This window comes from Eretmochelys imbricata, chromosome 2 (assembly GCF_965152235.1).
Source record: "Eretmochelys imbricata isolate rEreImb1 chromosome 2, rEreImb1.hap1, whole genome shotgun sequence".
Taxonomy (NCBI): Eukaryota; Metazoa; Chordata; order Testudines; family Cheloniidae; genus Eretmochelys; species Eretmochelys imbricata.
The window spans coordinates 251,246,306-251,265,781 of record NC_135573.1 but is presented as its reverse complement, the minus strand read 5'-3'; the positions used below and the strand labels follow the sequence as shown (position 1 = coordinate 251,265,781).

Here is a 19,476-nt window from a genome sequence, read left to right as displayed (position 1 = left end):
CGAACATTCCGACTATTTTCTTTTTTCTCTTTTTGCTTAATGTAAAAATCTATAAGCGAAACGCCCTGGGAGATCACAACCTTTTCACTGAAACCCGACAACCTGGCTTTGAAGTGCCTGGCTTTTTTTCTCAAAGGCCTGTGTGCGGAACTGGCAGGTCCTGAATGACCCCTGCATTGTAATCAAGCTGATATTGCAGCGATTCATTGGACCAGATCCGTGTAGTGATCTCAGCTCTCTGATCTGTGAGCTGGCAAGAGCAGTGCTGTTCATTCACAAATCCTCTTCAGTGCTTGGGCTGCCACGAGGGTAGCCCTGGACCCAGAAGAAGCGGCAGCAGGAATCGCCTGTGACGCTTTGCCATGAATATTGCATTAGATGCCGCTACATAGTCAAATGCCAAGCCCTGTTTTGCAAAACTCCCTATGTCTGGCATTCCCCGGGAAAGAAATGCAAGGCTTACCTTCCAACCTCAGGAGTTTGCAAACTGACCGCTCATGGTCTGTCTACGTTCATAATGAATGTTTACAAACCACTAGACTGAGCAATCAATCCCATCCTCTTTCTAGGGCTGGGCATATTTCAGGCTTCACAAATATCAAGCATGTCTGTTGGGTTGGATCATGTTTAATATAAAAATAAGAGCTTACAAACTGATAACGGGGCGGGAGTTTATTAAATGGTCCCGTCTTTAAACTTTAAAACAAACAGGAAATTCTATTTTTTAATTGTTACTCTAACGATGGATCATTGAATGTTAATGTATTTTTTTAAAAAAAAACCCCACTACCTACCTAAAGATATCTTTTTAGATTTTCATATTCGTATATTGGCAGTTCTACAAGGAAAAAAATGAATTTATTTTTCTCCAAAATGTTTCTTTCATTACGCACGGCAATTGCTTAAAAACCACCAACTTTCTCTTTTCCGTAATAACAGACATACTGCAAAGTTACAGTAATAATACATGCGGCATAACATCTAGATATTTTGAAAGAGATATTTCGGAGATTTTAAAATATATTTGACTTTTTAAAAGTTTTGAGACAAATTCAATTTTAACTTTCTCTCTCTCTCGGGGTGTGTGTGTGTGTGTGTGTGAATGAACATTGTACGTGTCCAATTCACCTCACTGACTACGAGAGCTTTTAAAACTTCTTAAAATCTGGATAATACAAGTGCTAGAGTTGGAGAAATCATATAAAAATATGATCCAGCATAAATATTGGCATTGTTACTTTCTGGAGAGGAACTGACTACGTTAATATAAAAAGTGGCATTTTTCGGAGGCCGAATTATTCATATTTGGATAGAATTTTGAAAGAGAATTGTGCTAGGCTGTATTGCTCCTGTTAAGCCAAAGCAAAACAAAAACCAAACAAACAAAATCCTAAATGTATTTCCACACTGTGGAGTCTTGATGAGAAACAGTTTTATATACTGCAACAGTTATAAAACAAAATATAAATACAAGGCGTTTCAGACATATAGATTAATTCCGAATATTTACTGCAGACTTCAATTATCTGTCTTATCTTCTCTGTGAAGCCCCTCACATATATTATTACTGAAAACGTTGCAAAAATGAAACCAGAGAGAAGACTGTATTTTCTCATTTTCAGTGTGTTGCTGACCAATAATTTAGCATCGAAGGGGGTATGTCCTAAATATACAGGTAAACTTTGCTTGCTTCAAATCACTCAGGCAATAAAGATGTGAGGTGCCTGCTTAAAATTGGAGATGCTCAGTTCCTCCAAGCACATAAACACAGCCTGGAAATGAATACTCCGACTGAACCAGGCTGGTGAGAAACCTCTGCTAGAAAGTGACACTAACAAACTAAAGTGTGTTCCCAGCGTTCACAGCAGGCTGATACACTCATTTACTGTTTGTTTCCCAGTAGAGTCTTGCCCATTCACTACTATGTCATTTAGTAATTTGGCAACCAGACTTAACCTCCCGCAGCAAAACTGTTATTTCAAATGTGAAACGTTATTACTGGATAGGATAAAAAGAAACCTGAATCAACATGTTCTAGATTAATCAAAGACTTAATAAAAAGTAAATGGTCAAACACCAACTGTTTGAAATAAAGATTTGGCAACAATTATCACTATTTTGGAGGGGTATTTTTGTTAATTTCTTTGTTGTTCTTGCTGCTTTTTCTGGGAGAATCTCTTGCCTAATCTGTTTTCCAGAAAAAGTTACAGAGAGAGCTTCTTATGACTAGGGACAGTAAGTTGAGAGTTTGGACTGAATTAAAAGGAGTACTTGTGGCACCTTAGAGACTAACACATTTATTTGAGCATAAGCTTTCGTGAGCTACAGCTCACTTCATCACCCAAACACCTATGTAAATATTTCTTCCAAAATTTGGTTTACCGTTTTTGGGGGTGGCAGGAGGTGGAGTTAGTTTGCAAAATCTACAGCCAAAACAGAAAAGAACAAACAAGCCATTTGCAGTGTAGCAATGTGAATCAATTGGATACAAATCCCAGTTCAAATTACCTCCCACCCAATCCTTAAACAGCTGTAAAGTAGCGTTCGGGAGACCATAAAAGTTGATTATCTAGCGGGAAGTTGGAGTTGAAATTACGCAGTTAATTAGAGCACTGACTATTACTCGCTCCAAGTAAATGTTGAGGTGTAAATCCAAAGGCGTTTCAGGGAATTAGTTACATATGTGGGAAATCTAAGACCAGATCCCATTTCCCTTCCCTAGTCTCTGCTAATACTCCAAATGGTATAGAGTTGCTGAACTTTACCGTCACAACAGAAGCTGTTGTGTCTGTGCGGATTAACTCCTCTAAATCGCAGAAAGAAAATGAAACCATGAAACTTTTACGCAAAAACAACCAAACAATATTGGCAGCGCAATGGAGATTTGAGGATAAAGAAAAAGCCTTTTGGGGAATAACTTTTTGGTGCAGATTTTTAAAACTGTTCAGTTATTCCCCCCCCCCTCCCTCTGGACTCCAGGTATTCAGTTATTTCGGTTATTTATCAAACCCTTGTTTAAGATAATTCCAGTCCAAGTCTCTCTGGGGGAGCCAATGGCTTGTGTGCCGGGGGGCTCGTTCTGCGGGATGGGGACAACCCCAGAGTTCCATTCTCCTGGGAAACTGCCTCGCTCCTTGAAAATGGAAAAGAAAAATAAATCTCCCTTGGGCATTTGGGGCCCGATTCTGAATCCCTGACTGCGGCAAAACGCCTGTTAGCTTCTGGTAATATGTGGGGGGAAGCTGCCTGACTCAGGATTTGGTCTCGATAAAGTCTGGAGTCATGGCTGGGTGAAATTATGGAGGATTTCCCCCCTCATGATAAACTCGGTGCTAGGTCGTCTGTAGTTTATAAAGTTAACCCGGGAACACAACCAGCTGGACTTTAGTCATCATGTTTTACTCGGGGAAAGCTTCCCAGTGCCTGGCCATTTCAAACGCCCGTTTCACTGGGAGCTCTGTCTCAGAAAGGACAGCGGGATCGGGCCCTAGCCGTTTTTTGGTTGTGCGGCTGTTTGGAAGGTGGAGATGCCGCAGTACCCAAGATCCGTCCTTCCAGAGAAGTTTTACCAACATCAGCAAGTGCCTTGGAACAAGTGGGCTCGCCACCTTGGTCCACGCAGACCTGCCTAGCATTAGTAACGCTTCCGAATTAGGTGCGTTAAAGCATTATTCGTGCCTTTGAAAGGGAGAGCTACCCATCCAACGCCTGTCATGGCCAATGACACAAAGTTTATCTTCTGTGAAATCGTTTGTTGTTGTTGTTGTTGCTAACATCGCCTTAATAACGTGGAAGTGAACCGAGGTTTAGTTTTTCCAGCATACACTGTGTGTTGGTAACAAGCCACTTCTTTGTTGTAATGATCGCATTTCCCTTACTCTTGTAGAGTAGGAGTAACCTCTGTCAGCTAAAAGGTACATGGCATTCTGTAGAGATCAGCAAGACATGTGACAAGAGTTTAAACAAACGGGGAATATGATATTCAAACAATGCAACTTACACAGTAGGTGGATTTCTAGGGAATTTGTCCTTCATCGGTCTCTACCGCCAATGGAAATGACCATGATGTTCATAAGGCTACTTTCCCGGCAACTTTCCATCCCATGGCCACTCATGAACTTACCCACCCCACCGTTAGAGCACAGTTGGGCTGAGGGTAGAGGGATGAACAGGATGTATGTTCAGCATAACCAGGTAATCACAATTTCACGATCCTGAAGGAAAGTAAAACCCAGGCTTTCTAGATCAGCCAGTTGCCACAATTGACGGGGAAGTCTTCCTAACGTGAAGCCCAAACAATTACAGGAAACGGACACCTGAACTGATTGCCCGTCTCACCTTAATGTCATGGCCAGAGCCTGAAATGCTGCCTGGTTTTTCCCTATTCAGCTTCGTAAAGTGTAGGTTTCTAAAGTTTATTTGCTAGATGCGTTATGCAAGAAAAGCCTAGCAGCAGGGTAAAAGGCAGCCTTATAACTATGCTCTTTGTTTGAGGCTCTTCTTCCATGGTACCTTATCAGTGTACAGCTTTGCGGGATGTGGGGATCTTTTCTGGACAACAGTTCAGATTTATTTTAACCACTAGGGATGTTAAAGCCCTTGCTGATTTTTCCCCTTCCCTGTCCATAAAAACTGTACAGTTGGAGAACTACTGGATGTGTTGGCATCAGCATCCCTCTGGACACACAACGTAGTGCCCACTTACCGTTCAAAAGCCTTTCTGCAAGGACGAATGGGATATGAAAGTCTGGCTCCTTTTTCCTCCCATCCTGCGAAACAGACGCCAATGGCTGTCTTGCAACACTCGTTAATAAGTGATTCCCCCATAACAAGTTTGGGAAGCAATAACAAGCAATGCAGTTCGTTTTAGCTAGCTCTGGGTATTGTGCTGCCCAGTTGGGATCTCATCTAGTTGGGTTTAACCACTTCTGCGCTTGCCCATTTCTCAAAAGATATGAGAATTTATTTTTCAAAACAATTGCCTCTGGCAGTAGATACAAAACCTTTCACCTCCTCTGCAGTTGACACTGTTCGATGTGAGAGATGGGGCGGGGGGGCGAAGGAATGGTTTTCAGAGGCATTATTGGTTTGGAAATCTCATAAAACTGTGAAATTTGGTGCATGTCAACTATTTGCAGGCAGTGTCCTCGCCTTTTGTTGCAAGGACGGGGTGCGTTTGAATGTGGGGTAGGTCCTCTCGATTTTTCACTGGGTACTGTGCATTTTACTTCTTTGCTTTAGTTCTTCGGGGGCAGTCCCTGCTGAGTGCCGGGCACTAACAGAGCCGAGGTACGGGGCCGGAGTTGGCCTTGGATCTATCAGCTTTAGCCTTTGCCATTGTTTCTGTTATGATTTAGCTTTCAGAATGATCGGGGCATCTCTACCAACTGTGTGACTGACAAGTCCAGCGAAAGCCTGGCCTATCTAATTGCTTTCATTACTTCTAACTTTCACCATATCAACCAATATGAGCTGTAAGAGACAAGGTTAGCAGAGTAATGATACAAATCGCCCTGCTTTTAGCCTCACTGCAGCATGACGGTCTAATATTTCCAATGGAATCACAGAGCAAGCCACACCATGCATGGAATACAATCGATCTGGACAACTTTGACCTTCTAATGTTTCCAAATTTTAATGTAATAACTAACTTTTCTGTGTGCGATATGTGAAAAATGTAAAAACAAGGGTGTTATAAAAGTGCGAAGTTTTTATTTTATTTTATTTTTGCTCCAGATGCTTTTGAGGAAAATACATTTTTAATGGTAGCCATTTAATTGATCCACGTTTTAACTAGACAGGTACATATAGGGGAAAGAAGCACACAGTCCATCGCTGGATATGAACATCTACTTTAGCAGTCACCAGCTCTATTCGATACCTTGAAAAAGCACAACACTACTTCAAAGTACACCCCCCGGCCATCTGCAGCAGTTAATAAGTAAAAGGTCTATTTACTTAGGTAAAACAAAAAGCAGTTGCGAGCTGAAAATAAAATTGCTGCTGAAAATCTTTTTAATGGGATTGAACTTTTAGACAGAAATACTATTGGAAAATAATGTAACTCAAATTTCCTTAGTCAGGTATTCCTTAGCCAGGAGTCCTTCCCCTCCATTCTGTAAACCAGAGTTGTTCCTTTGCCGGGATTATTGTCAGGGAATAGTCAGGTTCAGTTATTGTTTTGTACAGCTTTGTTTATCTCCTGCTTTGGAGTTGATCTGAGGAATTCTCCTCGCCTCCCTGTCTGTTTGGAAATATTCACTGTATAAATGTCTCTGCTAAAGATCATTTTAACAAATGGAAATGTTAAAGTGTCATCGCACTGTGACAGTGAGGCATGTTTGATACATTGGACAGGGAATGTTTATTTCAAGATATTTTAAGTTCTAGTCAATAATTTGGATCTGCCCGCGAGCGAAATATTTGACGTGCATCACCTTGAACACGTTTAATTATGGGGTAGTTGCAAGCCAGGGCTTCGAAGTAATTAGAAAATACTTCTTGGGAGACAGACTAATCGCTTTTCATGGGGCACTTCAAAAAAAATTAACCCCTACTGCTTGTTTGAGCAAAAACAACTTTAGGTCAGCAAGACCTGATCTCTTTGCTGGATCCTCTGGACGATCCAAAAGAGATTCCCTGCATCCTTTCCCTCTAGACCCGCAAAGACACATTGGAATTACCCTCCACCCCAACCAACAATAACAAAAACCTTCGCAATACTTTCAGTGTGAGAGTTTGGGTGACACAAAAACAATGTACAAACGAATTATCTTATAGGTGGGCACCTGCCATAGGCGAGGGGCTGACCGTCTCTCTGGTTCTGCGGACGGAAAGGGGAATGAAAATCCAGGAGTAGGCTGCCAGATTTGTGCCTAGAGTCTCCAGAATTTCTCACGATAAGGCTTTCCTTCAAACAAGAATAGATTGTGCCCTGTGCAGTTACTGAGCAGACAGACGTGTGCTTTCACCCTCCTGGTTTTTAGCCCATCTTGGCATTCCCCATTTGACTCCAGCTGTCGAGCACTAAAGATAGCCCATAATTACCAGTGCTAAGTCAATATAACATCATCATCACCCTCACCATGCGTGGGTACCATACACTACTCTGTGTGGGCTTGCTTCGGGTCCTCCCCTGTTGGGAAGTCTAATTAATTTGAGGTGGGGTTTTTTGTTCCCTTTTAGCTCAGACAATTGCAGGTCTCGCTCTCTCTCCTTGCACCTGAGAAACCCGTGCCGCAAAGAACAAGGCAACAGCAAGTTGGAGCCTGGTGGGTAAAGCCGGGGCTCAGGAACCGGCCCCGGGGGGGGGGTGGGGATTGGTTCCCCAGCCTCCGGCAACTTTCCTGGTCTCCCAGCTCTTCCTCCCTTATATGCGCTCGCTCTCCTCCCAGCCTCCCTGCACTTCTGTCGGCCTCCCAGACCTCTGCCTTCCTGCCGGTGCAAGCTTCTCGGCTTCCCCGCTCCTCTCCGGACGCAGGGGAAGGGAGGCATGGTGTGGTGGCTAGGCCCGAGGACCGTCTATCTTTCCAACCCCAGGAAGGGCAGGAGCTGCCTCCTGATTGTTTGTGCTTTGGCCCCTCGCCTTCGTTTTGTCTTTGGCGCTGGCTGGCTCTGGTGCCCGCCGATCACAACCGTTTTTTGGCATCGCCTCTCTCCAATTTCCCCCAGCGAGTGTGTGTGTGTGTGTGTGTGTGTGTGTTATTAAAGCGGCACTAACTCTCCTGCGCTTCACTGACCTTTTGGTGACTTTCACAAATTCAAGCCCAGCCAAGCAAAGATCCCGCGGATCTCAGCTGATTGTTTTTGTTTTGTCTGTGGGCGGATTGTTTAGGGCGGTGGGGAGGAAAATTCTTAGCCGGCAAAAGAATGAGATTGTTGGTAAAGCCAATAGGGGAATGGGGGCGGGAGACCCACTTTGAAACCACACGTGAGACCCCTTCAAAATTACATAATCCCCCCTTTTCAACCCAGATACACTTTGATCCTAATTTTTGGTTTCACGGGATTTCTTTCTAAAGACAAAGGCAAGCAAATGGACATCGCGGCAGCTTCTCAATACGAAAAATTAGCCTTTGATTATTTTGGTGAAAAAAAAACTTCAGGGGGGTGGGGCCGAGGGGGCAGAATCGCGTCGCACTGCCTGTCCATGGGAAACCTCTCTGTTTAATATTGTTTCTGAAGCTGGAATAAATGATCAAAGGCTTCTGTCCAGCTTTCAGCAGAATGAGTCAATCATCATTCCCACTTCTGTATATTTCCCTGACTCCGCAACGAGCCCCACCACCTCGAACATTTGAAAAAGAAGCCACCTTGTCTCCCTGTCACATTTGCCCGGTTCTTCTGCAGGGTGTATTTCAGAATCAGGGGAAAAGAAGGAGGGGAGACAGTAGGGAGCGTACGAAAGAGTTGTTCTAAAATTAACTGCATCTGTTTCTTCTCCCCAGTGCAAATAAAGGGGCCGCAGGAAAAAATCCCTTTGTATCACACAGCAGCTCGTTTAATATTATTTATGCATTTGTGCAAGGAATTGTGGGATTTCCCCCTTCTCCCTCCCCCCCCCCATGGTAAACAATATGGAAATAAAAAAAATTGTATACTGGAGGCTTTTCTAATGAATCAGACAAAGATATAAAGCGAAAGAGATCAGCAGGGCAAGTGGTGATGTATCTATCTGTTGTTTAGGGGGTTAGCTAGTTCTGCCTTCTCTCTCTCCTTTAAAAAACACACACACCCTCGAGTAGAGAGGACACTATTGCTTTAAAAGAAGGGGGAGGGGGCAGCTAGAGGGAAAGGGGGGGCTGCTGCTGTCATTTACTAGAGTGCTACTGTATCACGTGTGGAAATGCCTCCTCTGCCATTGGCCAAAGGCACGTGTCTAGGATACCGGGCTTGCAACGTCACTTGAGGGGCTCTATTAAAAATAAGAACAAAAATCCAGAGTGAAAGTATTTCAGGTTCAGTTTAAGTGGCTTCTAAATTTATACCCAAACTATAGCGAGACTGAGAGAGATTTTGCCTAACTCCTGCCATGTAACCTGGAATATTTTGTTCAAAGAGGGGAAAAGAGAGAGAGAGGGAGAGCTGCCTTGCTTGTACATATGTCTCTGTGTGTCTCAGCCTGCGTGTGCTGGGCGGTGTGTAGGGAGAAATATACACCCTCTTCTAGAGTCTCTCTCTCAAAGCAGATGTGGCAGCACTGACATTTTTATTATTCTTTTTATTTTTCCCCTTGAAGGATCTTCACGATTTTTTAGGATACTGTTGGCATCTTTTTTCTTTTAAAACCCAGGAGCTGGAGAAGAGAGAGAGAGAGAGAGAGCTAGAGCGGGGGTGGGTGGGTGGGTGGGGGGGCGGAAAGGGTTGTTAATGAAAGTCCTAATGATGAACACATTTTGGGGGAAGGAATGCACTGGTTTGCAGGACTGAAAGGCTAACAAGCGGAAGAAAGAAAGGAAAAGAAGGGGGGAAAGAAGGAGGATTTAAAACCAACGTTTTGGGTGAAGTTCGAGCACCCCCGAGGCTCTGATTTCGCCAACTCTGGATTTTGAGCATCATTCGAACTGAGTGGAGCCAGGGAACGAACAAACAAACAAACAAACAAACACACGTTTTGTCAAACCCACTCGCTCTCACACAAGGAGGGGTGGGGGCTTGAAACGAGAAGCATCTGGGGGTTTGTCCTACAGCATGGAGGAGAATGACCACGGTCCTAGGGAAGATTCACTGGAGCAGCAGCAGCGGGAGTCCAGCGGCGGCAGCAGCGATGCGGAGCCCAACAGGAGCCGGGCGATGATCCTGCCCGTGGTTCTGCAGGCGCCTGGGAATCACCAGCACCCGCACCGGATCACGAACTTTTTCATAGACAACATCCTGAGGCCGGAGTTCGGGCGGAGGAAGGAAGGGGGGACCTGCAGCAGCGGAGGCGGCAGCGGCAGTAGCCCGGAGCAGCTGCTCTTAGCCGGCAGGGAGAACCGCCGGAGTCCCTCCACGGCGCCGGGGTCTGGGGGGCAACTCAGCGGCGGAGGGGGAGGCTCGGCGGGCGAAGGGGAAGGAGGCTCCAAAGCCCTTGCTCTCAATGGGGGAGCCAAGAAAGGAGGCGACTCCGGGGCCCTGGAAGGAGCCTTGAAATCGCGGGGGCTCAGCGGCGGCGATCTGTCTGTGAGCTCGGACTCTGATAGCTCCCAAGCCAGCTCCAACACCAGTAACCAGCCCATGCTCTGGCCAGCCTGGGTTTACTGTACTAGGTACTCGGACAGGCCTTCTTCAGGTAAGACTTCTCTTCAGACGTAGCCTAGCACTGGCCAGGAGCCCGGCCTGCCCTTCCCCTCACCCCCTGGCTTCACTTCCCATTTAACAGGCTGTTTTCCACCAAGCCCCTCTCCCTCTCTCTCTATCAACCAACCATTGAATCAGTGAAGCCTAGGCTGATCTTTCCACATGGTTCTTCAGAAAATATTTGGTTGGCTGAAAAGCGACGAGAAAAAAATACAGTCACCCAAATTTAAAAAAAAAATCGTAGAGACAAGTTTTTTGTTTGTTTGTTTTTAAACGTATTTAAATATAATGAGGATATGGGGATGTTTTTACTATAGGCAGATCAAAATGAAAGCGGATAAACTGGAAAATAATTCCTCCTGTCTACACACACACACACACACAAAGCGATCAGCAGTTAGCTTAGCTAGATCTTAAAACAGAGAGGGACGGTGCTAGGTTGGGGATCTGGTTTTTGGCATGGTATTAAAAAGAAAAGGTGGGAAAGAAGCCATTAAAGCTCCTTCTTTGAACTCCACGGAGATCCTCCAAGGAATCTGCCCATCATCTCCTTTCGAGTAAAATCCCAGGGTTTGTTTGGAGGGTGAGGAGTGGAATTCATATATTCAGCTGCCTGTCCAATAGGCCTTGCATTGTACATTTGCAAAACCCAAATATTTTTATTGTTTTAAACAGGCCCCTATCTCACCGCTGTCTCCTTTCTCTATTTTGCTTTCTGTAATTTTCACGTGTACTTTAGTTCAGATCTTTAAGGGAATAGGAAAGATTTCCAGAGGACGAGGAAGTTATTTCAGAGGGTCTGGGAAGGCCGCCTGCTGGAGTGAGATTTCAGAAGAAACTCCTGAAATTCTCTTTCTGAAGAGGTTTAAAACCCACAGGGTGAATTTCCTTGTTTTAATGCAGGGAAAGCAGGAGTAGTTCTAGGGTTCCCCCCCCACTTCTTCTTTTTTAATCTACATTCAAAAGAATTAGAAACCTCTTTAAAATACAGTTTTCCAGGCTGTAAACCAGAATTAAAAAAAAATCTATTCACAAAAAAGTATTTTCCAACAGCGATTAGCCAGTCCCTTCCCCCACGTCCACCCCAAACTGTTGTACAGTTGAAGAGAGGAATGTAGGTTGGATTTAAAATTAGTTTGTAATAAATGGGAACCAACTCTTTAGCTCCAATATTCCAGTCTGAACTGAAATTTACTCCATTGTTCTCCACTCCTCTCCTTTGTTAATATTTAATTAACATATATCCTCACAATGGCACAGGCCAGAGAGAGAACCCTCGCTGGTGGTGTGTAGAATAATATTAAAGAGAATAAATAAAATAAAAAAATAATAATTAGGATCGTTCTTTACGCGACATTTGAGCCACTCAAAATGCCAACTTCTCCCCCTGTTACAATGCCAATAAACGTTTGGATTTCTGTATTATCTCGATGTAATGCTAGAAAGAGGGTTTCTTAATTCTGTTTAGGAGATAAAATATAAGTAGATATTATTGCTTCTCGATACACGTTACACTTTTCAGTAGCGAAGCCATTCCTGGGTTTAAAATAGCTAATTTAACACGTTTGTATTTTTAAAAATCCCAAAGAAATTGTAGCAGTTGCAAGACACTTTTTCTGTTTTGGGTAAATACAGAGAGAGAGACTGCGGGGCACGCTTACGGAAAGGGACAGAATTACACCGTAGCCCTGGACAATTTAGGTTTCCTAGACAATGATACAGACAGAGAAAAGAGATGAGATCGAGAATCCTTAGCAAAACCGGAGAGCGGGGTGGTTCTTTCTACAGTATTTGTTTTTTTTTATTTCGAGCACAATGTGAGGGTCGATTTGAAGCAAAGAGAAAGAACAAAGGTTGTTTTTGGCTTTTTTTAAAGCTGAAGGTTATTTTTAACCAAAGCCTTTGGAGCTGGGCTAGTTGGTTATGGAAACGTGGCACTAAACTAGAAAAAACAAACCTGCCCCATAGGCGTAGAGGCAGAAATACGTAAATTAAAATGAAAATCACAATACACCAGCAGCCTAGGAACTATTGATGCAAGAATCCCCGTTACAAACAGGGCTCTATTTTCATTTTTAATACCTTGTGGGTAATAATTAGGGCTTTTAAATAGATGTAAATACAATAGAATGGGAGGCTGCAGAGGGTGAATTGTAATTTGGAAGATGGTTGACACTTCCCCGAGCATTGTGGTCATTATGTGGCCTATTTGCGCTGTATATTATATCTACTAAAGCTGGGAACTAATCAAGCCCAGTGTATTCCCATTTTCTCTTGTGCAGGGTAGATCCACTTCCTGGATGGCTTTGTCAGTCATATTTCAGCCTGTGGCAGAACCCGTCTTCTGCCCTTTGAGTGACTTGTCACCAGCCAGAAGAAGCCTTTTTTCTTATTGCTTTAAACCCGCGGGTTTAGGTGCTGTTTACAGTTTGCTAAGTGCGGTAATGCTCACGTGTCCCTGTTCTTTTAGGGATCTGACTTTTACAGACACCGTATGGATGCCAAAATTAGGATCATGTGTAAAATTTCAACTGACCTGGTCCCCTCTGGGAGAGGGGTGTCAGGAAGCTCGCGTGGGCCGAGCAGAGAGCCCCCAGGGCCTTCCTGCAAAGTGTAACACAAAATCAAGGGGGGGGGGGCAGAGAGAGAAAGAGAGCCACAGATCGCTGAAGCTGGGATCGCTTCTCCCCTTGACAAAATATCCACTCACATACCCAATTCTCCACAGATTAGAGGCCATCGACAGTAGCATTCCCCCAAGGAAGGACTTCCAGAAATGGAGCTGGCAAATACACACCAGCATTACCCTGCGGCTTCCCACAACTCGCCGCAGCCCCACAGCCTCCACCCCAGGGATGCGGACTGGGTCCTTCTTTGTGGGGCGTTCGAGCGGCTGCCCCAGGCGGAGGAGAGTTTAAGTCCCAAAGATGGTGGTTAAAAAGGAAACAATGAACTTGGGTGGATGTGACTCTGATGCAATAGCCAAGCTGCGGAAAGTGGCTTTTGTAGAGGTGTTTAGGCCTGTGCCTGCCTCCCTCCTGCCCCCGCTCCCTTCTTTCCCCTTTTTGCAAGAGGCTCTGGGGTCCCAGGCATCAGCTCCCCTTTGGTCACCAGACTGCCGACCCCGAATTCCTCTTCCTCGCCAGGCACACAACAGACTCATGTCTGCCCCACTGCCCCCCCGCCCCAGGCATTCAGTGAAAGGGGGGAGGGGAAATCTCTCTCTCTCCTCGCAAAGGTTGATCTAATGACTTCAGTTTGAAACTCTCAAGCCAAAGCAAAGCGAAAAGAGGCGAGCAAGGCCTTCTTGCCGTTCAGTGTCCGGAGCTCCTGGATGGGCACAGAGTGCCAAGTGGCACCCATACTAATGACCTCAAGTCCTCAAATTTCTTTGAGATCATTCCTCCAGCCCCTCCCCGCCCAATAATCATAAGATGTTGCCCTTTAAAACCAACCAACCAACCAACCAACCTCTCACTCCTGGACACCCTTCCCAGCCCCCCCCCCCCGCCCCATCACTTCTCTGGCGTGTGTTTGTGTGTGTTTCTTATGATTTTTGTTTCGCCCTGGCCCTTAGGCCCCCGGTCTCGTAAACCAAAGAAGAAGAACCCCAACAAAGAAGACAAGCGTCCCAGGACAGCCTTCACTGCGGAGCAGCTGCAGAGACTGAAAGCGGAGTTTCAGACGAACAGATACTTGACGGAGCAGAGGCGGCAGAGCCTGGCTCAGGAACTCAGCCTCAACGAGTCTCAGATCAAAATCTGGTTTCAGAACAAACGAGCCAAAATCAAGAAAGCCACTGGCAACAAGAACACCCTGGCGGTGCATCTCATGGCACAAGGACTGTACAACCACTCCACCACATCAAAAGACGGCAAGTCAGACAGTGAATAGAAAGGGGGCCGGGGGAAGGCCGGGGAAGGGGGGGCAGTTTTCAGTCAAAGTTTATACAATGCAATAATTTAATTAAAAAAATAAGGGCCAGTGTATAAAGATTATACCAGCATTAATAGTGAAAATATTGTGTATTAGATATAATTCTGCAATATTCTATGTGTATATAATTTACAGGTAAGGTGTAAAAATCCAAAATATCTGATTATAAAATATTTTTGATTTTGTTTTGTTTTATTTTGGTTCTATGGAGATTTTAGATGGTATCTTTATGGATTTTTTTAATGCTTAAGTTACATTTTTTATAGACTTAAGCGCTGTTTTAATGGACATTGGACACTGGTTTTTTGAAATTCAAAAAAAATTAAAAACAATTTTTTGCTGAAGTCCAAAGATTTTTATTGCTGCATTTCACAGGACTGTGAGCCGAATAAATAGTTCTCCGGTTTGTTCGATGAGTTTTACCATTATTATTTTTTTGTGTTTGGCTTTGGGGATAGAAAACAACCATCTAATTTTTTTAAAAAAAACATAACAGGGAAAGAAACCCCAAGGCATTGTATTAACAAAAATGTCCAGGATCCTTTCTTTCATTTGCCCTCACTTCTTCAGTCGGCGGGGCTCAATCAAAGGCTAGGGGGTGTACAGGACTCTGAGAAAGCTGGCCAGCAAGGGACGGGGGAGATCAAGGAGTTCATTTGGTGCTTCGTTGATTTTTTCCCTTCCTCATAGCTTGGTTGGAAAACTTTTGAAGCAAACATCACAACTTCCGGGTGTATGGCATAGGAAGCGAACAAACAAAACCACCCGTTTCCATAGGAAGGAGACTTTTCTTTTGGGTCTTTGCCGTGCGTATGTGCGTGCAGCTAGCCTCATCTATGCACCCCCCCCCACACTCATCTGTACAAACCTGCACAGATCCCTTTGCCCGTTCTTGCATCGCATTTTGCAGCTTAGGAGCTGCTTCTCTTTCCCCCTGGAAGGCGTTGTCCTTAGGCTGGCGGGCAGCAAGCAGCCTGGGATGACTTTTGCAAAAGGCTCTGGTTTGCCTTGGACAAATGGACACCAGGCCGCAGTGCAGAGCTGCTGGTATTTGAAGCTGGGGGGTTCCGAGCGCCGGCTTCCCAAGGACAACACAGGGTTGCAGCAGGTCTTGGGAGGAACAAGTTCTCGTCAAAATCTGACTGAGAATTGGTGGTCTTCCGGTGGTATAAATTAGTAGACATACCTTTAAGCTCTCCTGCTTGTATCACTGCTGTGTATACAGGATACTGACTGCAAAAATGCTTATCATGGCTATTGGATTATTGGACTTATACAACTTATTGGGTAAAAAACTGGTAAACCCATCAACTGTGACTCTTAACTGGAAAAAACAAATCAGACTGAACAATGACTATATAAAAAAAAAGCATCCAGAAAGCCTCTTCCTGTCCCATTGCCTCCACACCGGCAGTTTTGGCCCAGGAAAAGACCAAATCAAGAGGGACTGGGGGAAAGGAGAATTGGGGCACTTTTTTCAGCACCACCGACCTCTCTTATGCAGGACGAGTAACCCGTAAGAAGGGAAGGGACCTCTCATGCCCTGTTTTGGTCAGAAAGATGGAGGAGCCCACCACAAGCAGTGGTATTTGATTTTGGAAAAATTAGTAGCCTAATATCCAGTGACAAATATCTGTCAGTCTAGAATATGGGGCAGGTTTTAAATCAAGCATATCTCTTAGACTGAACAGTAAATACGAAGGGGCAGTCAGTGTAAATAAACATTTCTTGGCATTTGGGTTTTGGTTTGTTTATTTTCCCCCTTGCAATTCTAGTTTCTGATTTGAAAATGTGGCACCGTATAAACTCAATCTTTTCAAGGTTTGTAGGGTCCTTTTAAGAGTTCTCCCAGTTCTAGATTTACCACCCCCCCCTCCCGTCTGGAATAAAGTGTCCAAAATGTTGGCCAGGGCCACAAGGCACCCCGCGTGGGTGTGTATTGTACAATAATTCAGGACTGTAGTCTCCTTGATGATTGAGGGTGAACTTATCGCTTTGCCTTAAAACTTCTTTATTTCACAGCTATAATAGACACTCATTGTACATATTAGTATACACATTAAAAAGAAGCAAACTATAAAGTAAAAGCTGTAATTTTAAATTCTGTGAATAATCATCAGCTGCTTAGGAGACAGGATTAAATGACATTGCCTTTTAGCAAGAAAGCAAAGATTTTTTTTTCAGTTTATAAAACATGTGCATTTTACAATTGCAGTATCAAATATTTATAATCTTATGAAATATGAATGTTTCTATTTACAACTGTGGTCTCAAAATTGTGAACATTCTCACTGCATTTTGTGTGTTTAAATTCTCGAAGATTGCATTAAATAAAAACACTTTATTATGAAATACACAACGTGTGACTTAAAACGTTGGAATGGTGTTTTATATACAGAGAGAGACAGAGTCCTTCAACTGTACTTCTGGGTAATGAGAGAATTGTACTGGAGCCCAGTTTAAAAGTACTAAGTGGACTAAACCATTTCTATGGGTGTGAATAGCAATTTACTAGATGGACAATTTTGCAAACAGACGTTTAATCAATTTCTTTGAATAATTAAGAAACTTTTGATGATTCACATAAAAATGAAGTGAGGGCAACCAACATCGTTAAAATGATCGCAACTTTAAAGTGATCAGCATTCGTTATATAAAATATTTTAAAAGAAAACGTATTTAATCGCATACATTGTCAACAGGTTTCTATTTTCAGACTTTAAGATAAATATCCAGTTGTGTGATGTTTGGAAAACAACTCTTGTAAAAGATGTTCCCAACCTAAAATTATACAAACTGGTAAACCTGAATCCAGCTCTAGTAATGTAATGTAAGTAATGACAATACTTCAATGTCTTAATTTTTTAAAGAATTGATAACCCTGTAAACGTTGAAAGTTGCAGTAAAGGTAGTACGATTTGAGGACAGCTGACTAAGACTGATAAACAAAGTGGTGATTTGCTTAGATGCAACAGTATGCACAATTTCTCCAAATACTTAAGCCTATATTTTTCTTAAATAGGGCTAATTTAGGAAAAGGGGGTTTAATGTCCAGCATCTTGTTATCAGAACTTGTTCCTGCTGTAAGAAATTTAACACAAACTTTTTTTTTTTTTTTTTTTAGAAATGGCTACTGTGGAAAATATTCTCCCACAGGCAAATGTCTCCATTGATTTAGACAATGTCTAAGAAAGAAATTATTCCAGTGTTCCACAAGTCTTGGCCATTCTTTTAGCCACCTTCAGTCAGTAGAGGTTTGAACTGTATATGGGCAACCAATTATTTGTAACAGAAGGAGAGACTGTAAAGCTTTCACTTAGGAAGCAGGATTCTGGATTTAGATTTTGCAAAACTTCTTGCATGTGTCTTTGAAAGGATTTTTATCAAACTAAGCATTGAGGCAGATGAATTACAATCTTGGGGGAGAAAATAAGTGTTGGCTGGAATTAAGAATTGCTACTAAAGAGCAGTTTAGATCTGAGCTGAAAATAGCTGCGTTTGTCCAATTTAACAAAGGAGTAATGTGTCTGTTATATATCCTCTACAAAGGGCCAGTTACACCAGGGCATTACTAACGAAGTCAATGGGGCTTCATTAGAAGAGGATTTGGCTCATCTTTTAACTGTGTAAAGGGACACACTTTACACCTGTCTTACACCAGCTTGCACGTCAGGCGATAAATTGTGCCACCAATGATCTCTTTAGAGGATACATTCACGAAACTGCCGGTCACAGGATATGTATTTAGTTTTAGAAAAAAAAAAAAAAGTGTAGGGCTAACTTTTCATGCCCTCATTTTAAGAGAGCTAGTAAGTTCCACAAGAAATCAGCAAGATCGGGAGCAGACAATGTCTTGATGCAGCCTGGATTGTATCCAGTCCATAATGCAGAATATCTGCAGTAGGCAATAACCGTTCTGTTTCACAGAGGACATAGACCCTAATTTTTATACTGCAACCCCGCCCCGCCCCCCCATTTGTATAAAGGCTTTAATGACAAGATACATTGGCTACAATGTCGGCTTTACTCCGCCTTTTACATATTTTTCACATATTGGTTGTTTCAGTCCACTTACAAATGAGTATTTAAAAACTAAAGCAAGCAGCTCCCTGCTGTGTTTGGCCTTACAGCCCAGCTACTTTAGCCCTGGTTATTTTTAAATTTGAAATTAATTTGACAGAAATAGATGCCGTCCAAACCCTTACTGCAAACCTATCAACAAATACACCGCTATCTAGGTAACAACCTTCCGTTTGAAAGAAATCATCCAAGATTCTGAGAGTCCCTTTACATATTTTATGACGCATGCGAGAGTACAAACTATCTGTTCTTATATATAGTGTGTGGAGGGTGGGGTGGGGTGGGGGGGTGTAAACAGGGCAGGAGCATATTCACAGTATTCATGCACACTGAAAGCAACACGCACACAGAGTTCTGCTGTGTATGTTGCGTATATTGAAAACAAGCGTCCATCTGCACACACGCATACGCACTAGTGCAAGTGACTACAATTTCGATTTGCGTGAACGTTTGCACTCCAGATTGGAATGGACTTCTTCTTGCCCTAGCCAGATGTTATGTATACTCACTAAAAGATACGACTAATGTGTTTTAAACAAACAACGTGGTATATAGTCACACGTAAGAAAGTGTTCGCAGAATCACCACGCAAATACATTTACACCCTATTTGGACCCTAAACATCCAATTACATGCAAGTAAATAACCGCATTTTTTGCCAAGGAAATGTTTTCACAAGCAAAATATCTATAAGCACTAAAATCTGCGCAAAGTATAACTCCACCGTATATTGCACATGAAGTTCAAACACATAGCCAAGCACTATCTATGCAAATGCCCTGGCCGTTTATTGGGTAATGCATAACAGAGTTATGAGGGAGAAACTATTTAGCTAGCTCGGTTTTGTGGGGGAAAAAAGTAATTCTGTATCCCGCTGGCTTAATATCCGACCTCAACATTTAATCCTCGCCCAGGCAGCTATCAAAAGTGCCCCTGGGATGTTTGGGTATCATCTCCAAACTAACAGCTGTGCTTATAACATGCTCAGAAGGGGAAGGTTAACAACAATTTGTTACAAAGGGGCACCACTCAATTTTACAAACAAATTTACATTGACTTAAAAACCAACCAAACAAAGTTGCATTTAGCAGCTATGAGATAAGGAGCTGCTGCTGGGACACGTTTTCGTAATTCCTGTCAGAGCAGAATTTAGGGATCATTGTCATAATAATCAGCATCTTC

General features: G+C 43.3%; 1 protein-coding gene across 1 annotated transcript; it reads left to right on the top strand.

Annotated features, from left to right (window-relative positions):
• Positions 1–9,690: 9,690 nt before the first annotated feature.
• EN2 (engrailed homeobox 2) lies at positions 9,691–14,172 on the top strand. The gene is made up of 2 exons (XM_077809493.1): positions 9,691–10,270; positions 13,856–14,172. The coding sequence occupies exons 1-2, from the start codon at positions 9,691–9,693 to the stop codon at positions 14,170–14,172; spliced, it is 897 nt and encodes a 298-aa protein (XP_077665619.1).
• Positions 14,173–19,476: the final 5,304 nt, after the last annotated feature.

What these genes read in the sequence shown, in the direction of transcription:
- EN2 (XM_077809493.1), top strand. Translation starts at nt 9,691, where the DNA reads ATGGAGGAGAATGACCACGGTCCTAGGGAAGATTCACTGGAGCAGCAG. An exon ending in CTCGGACAGGCCTTCTTCAG is followed by an intron (nt 10,271 to 13,855) that starts GTAAGACTTCTC and finishes CCTGGCCCTTAG; the next exon opens with GCCCCCGGTCTCGTAAACCA.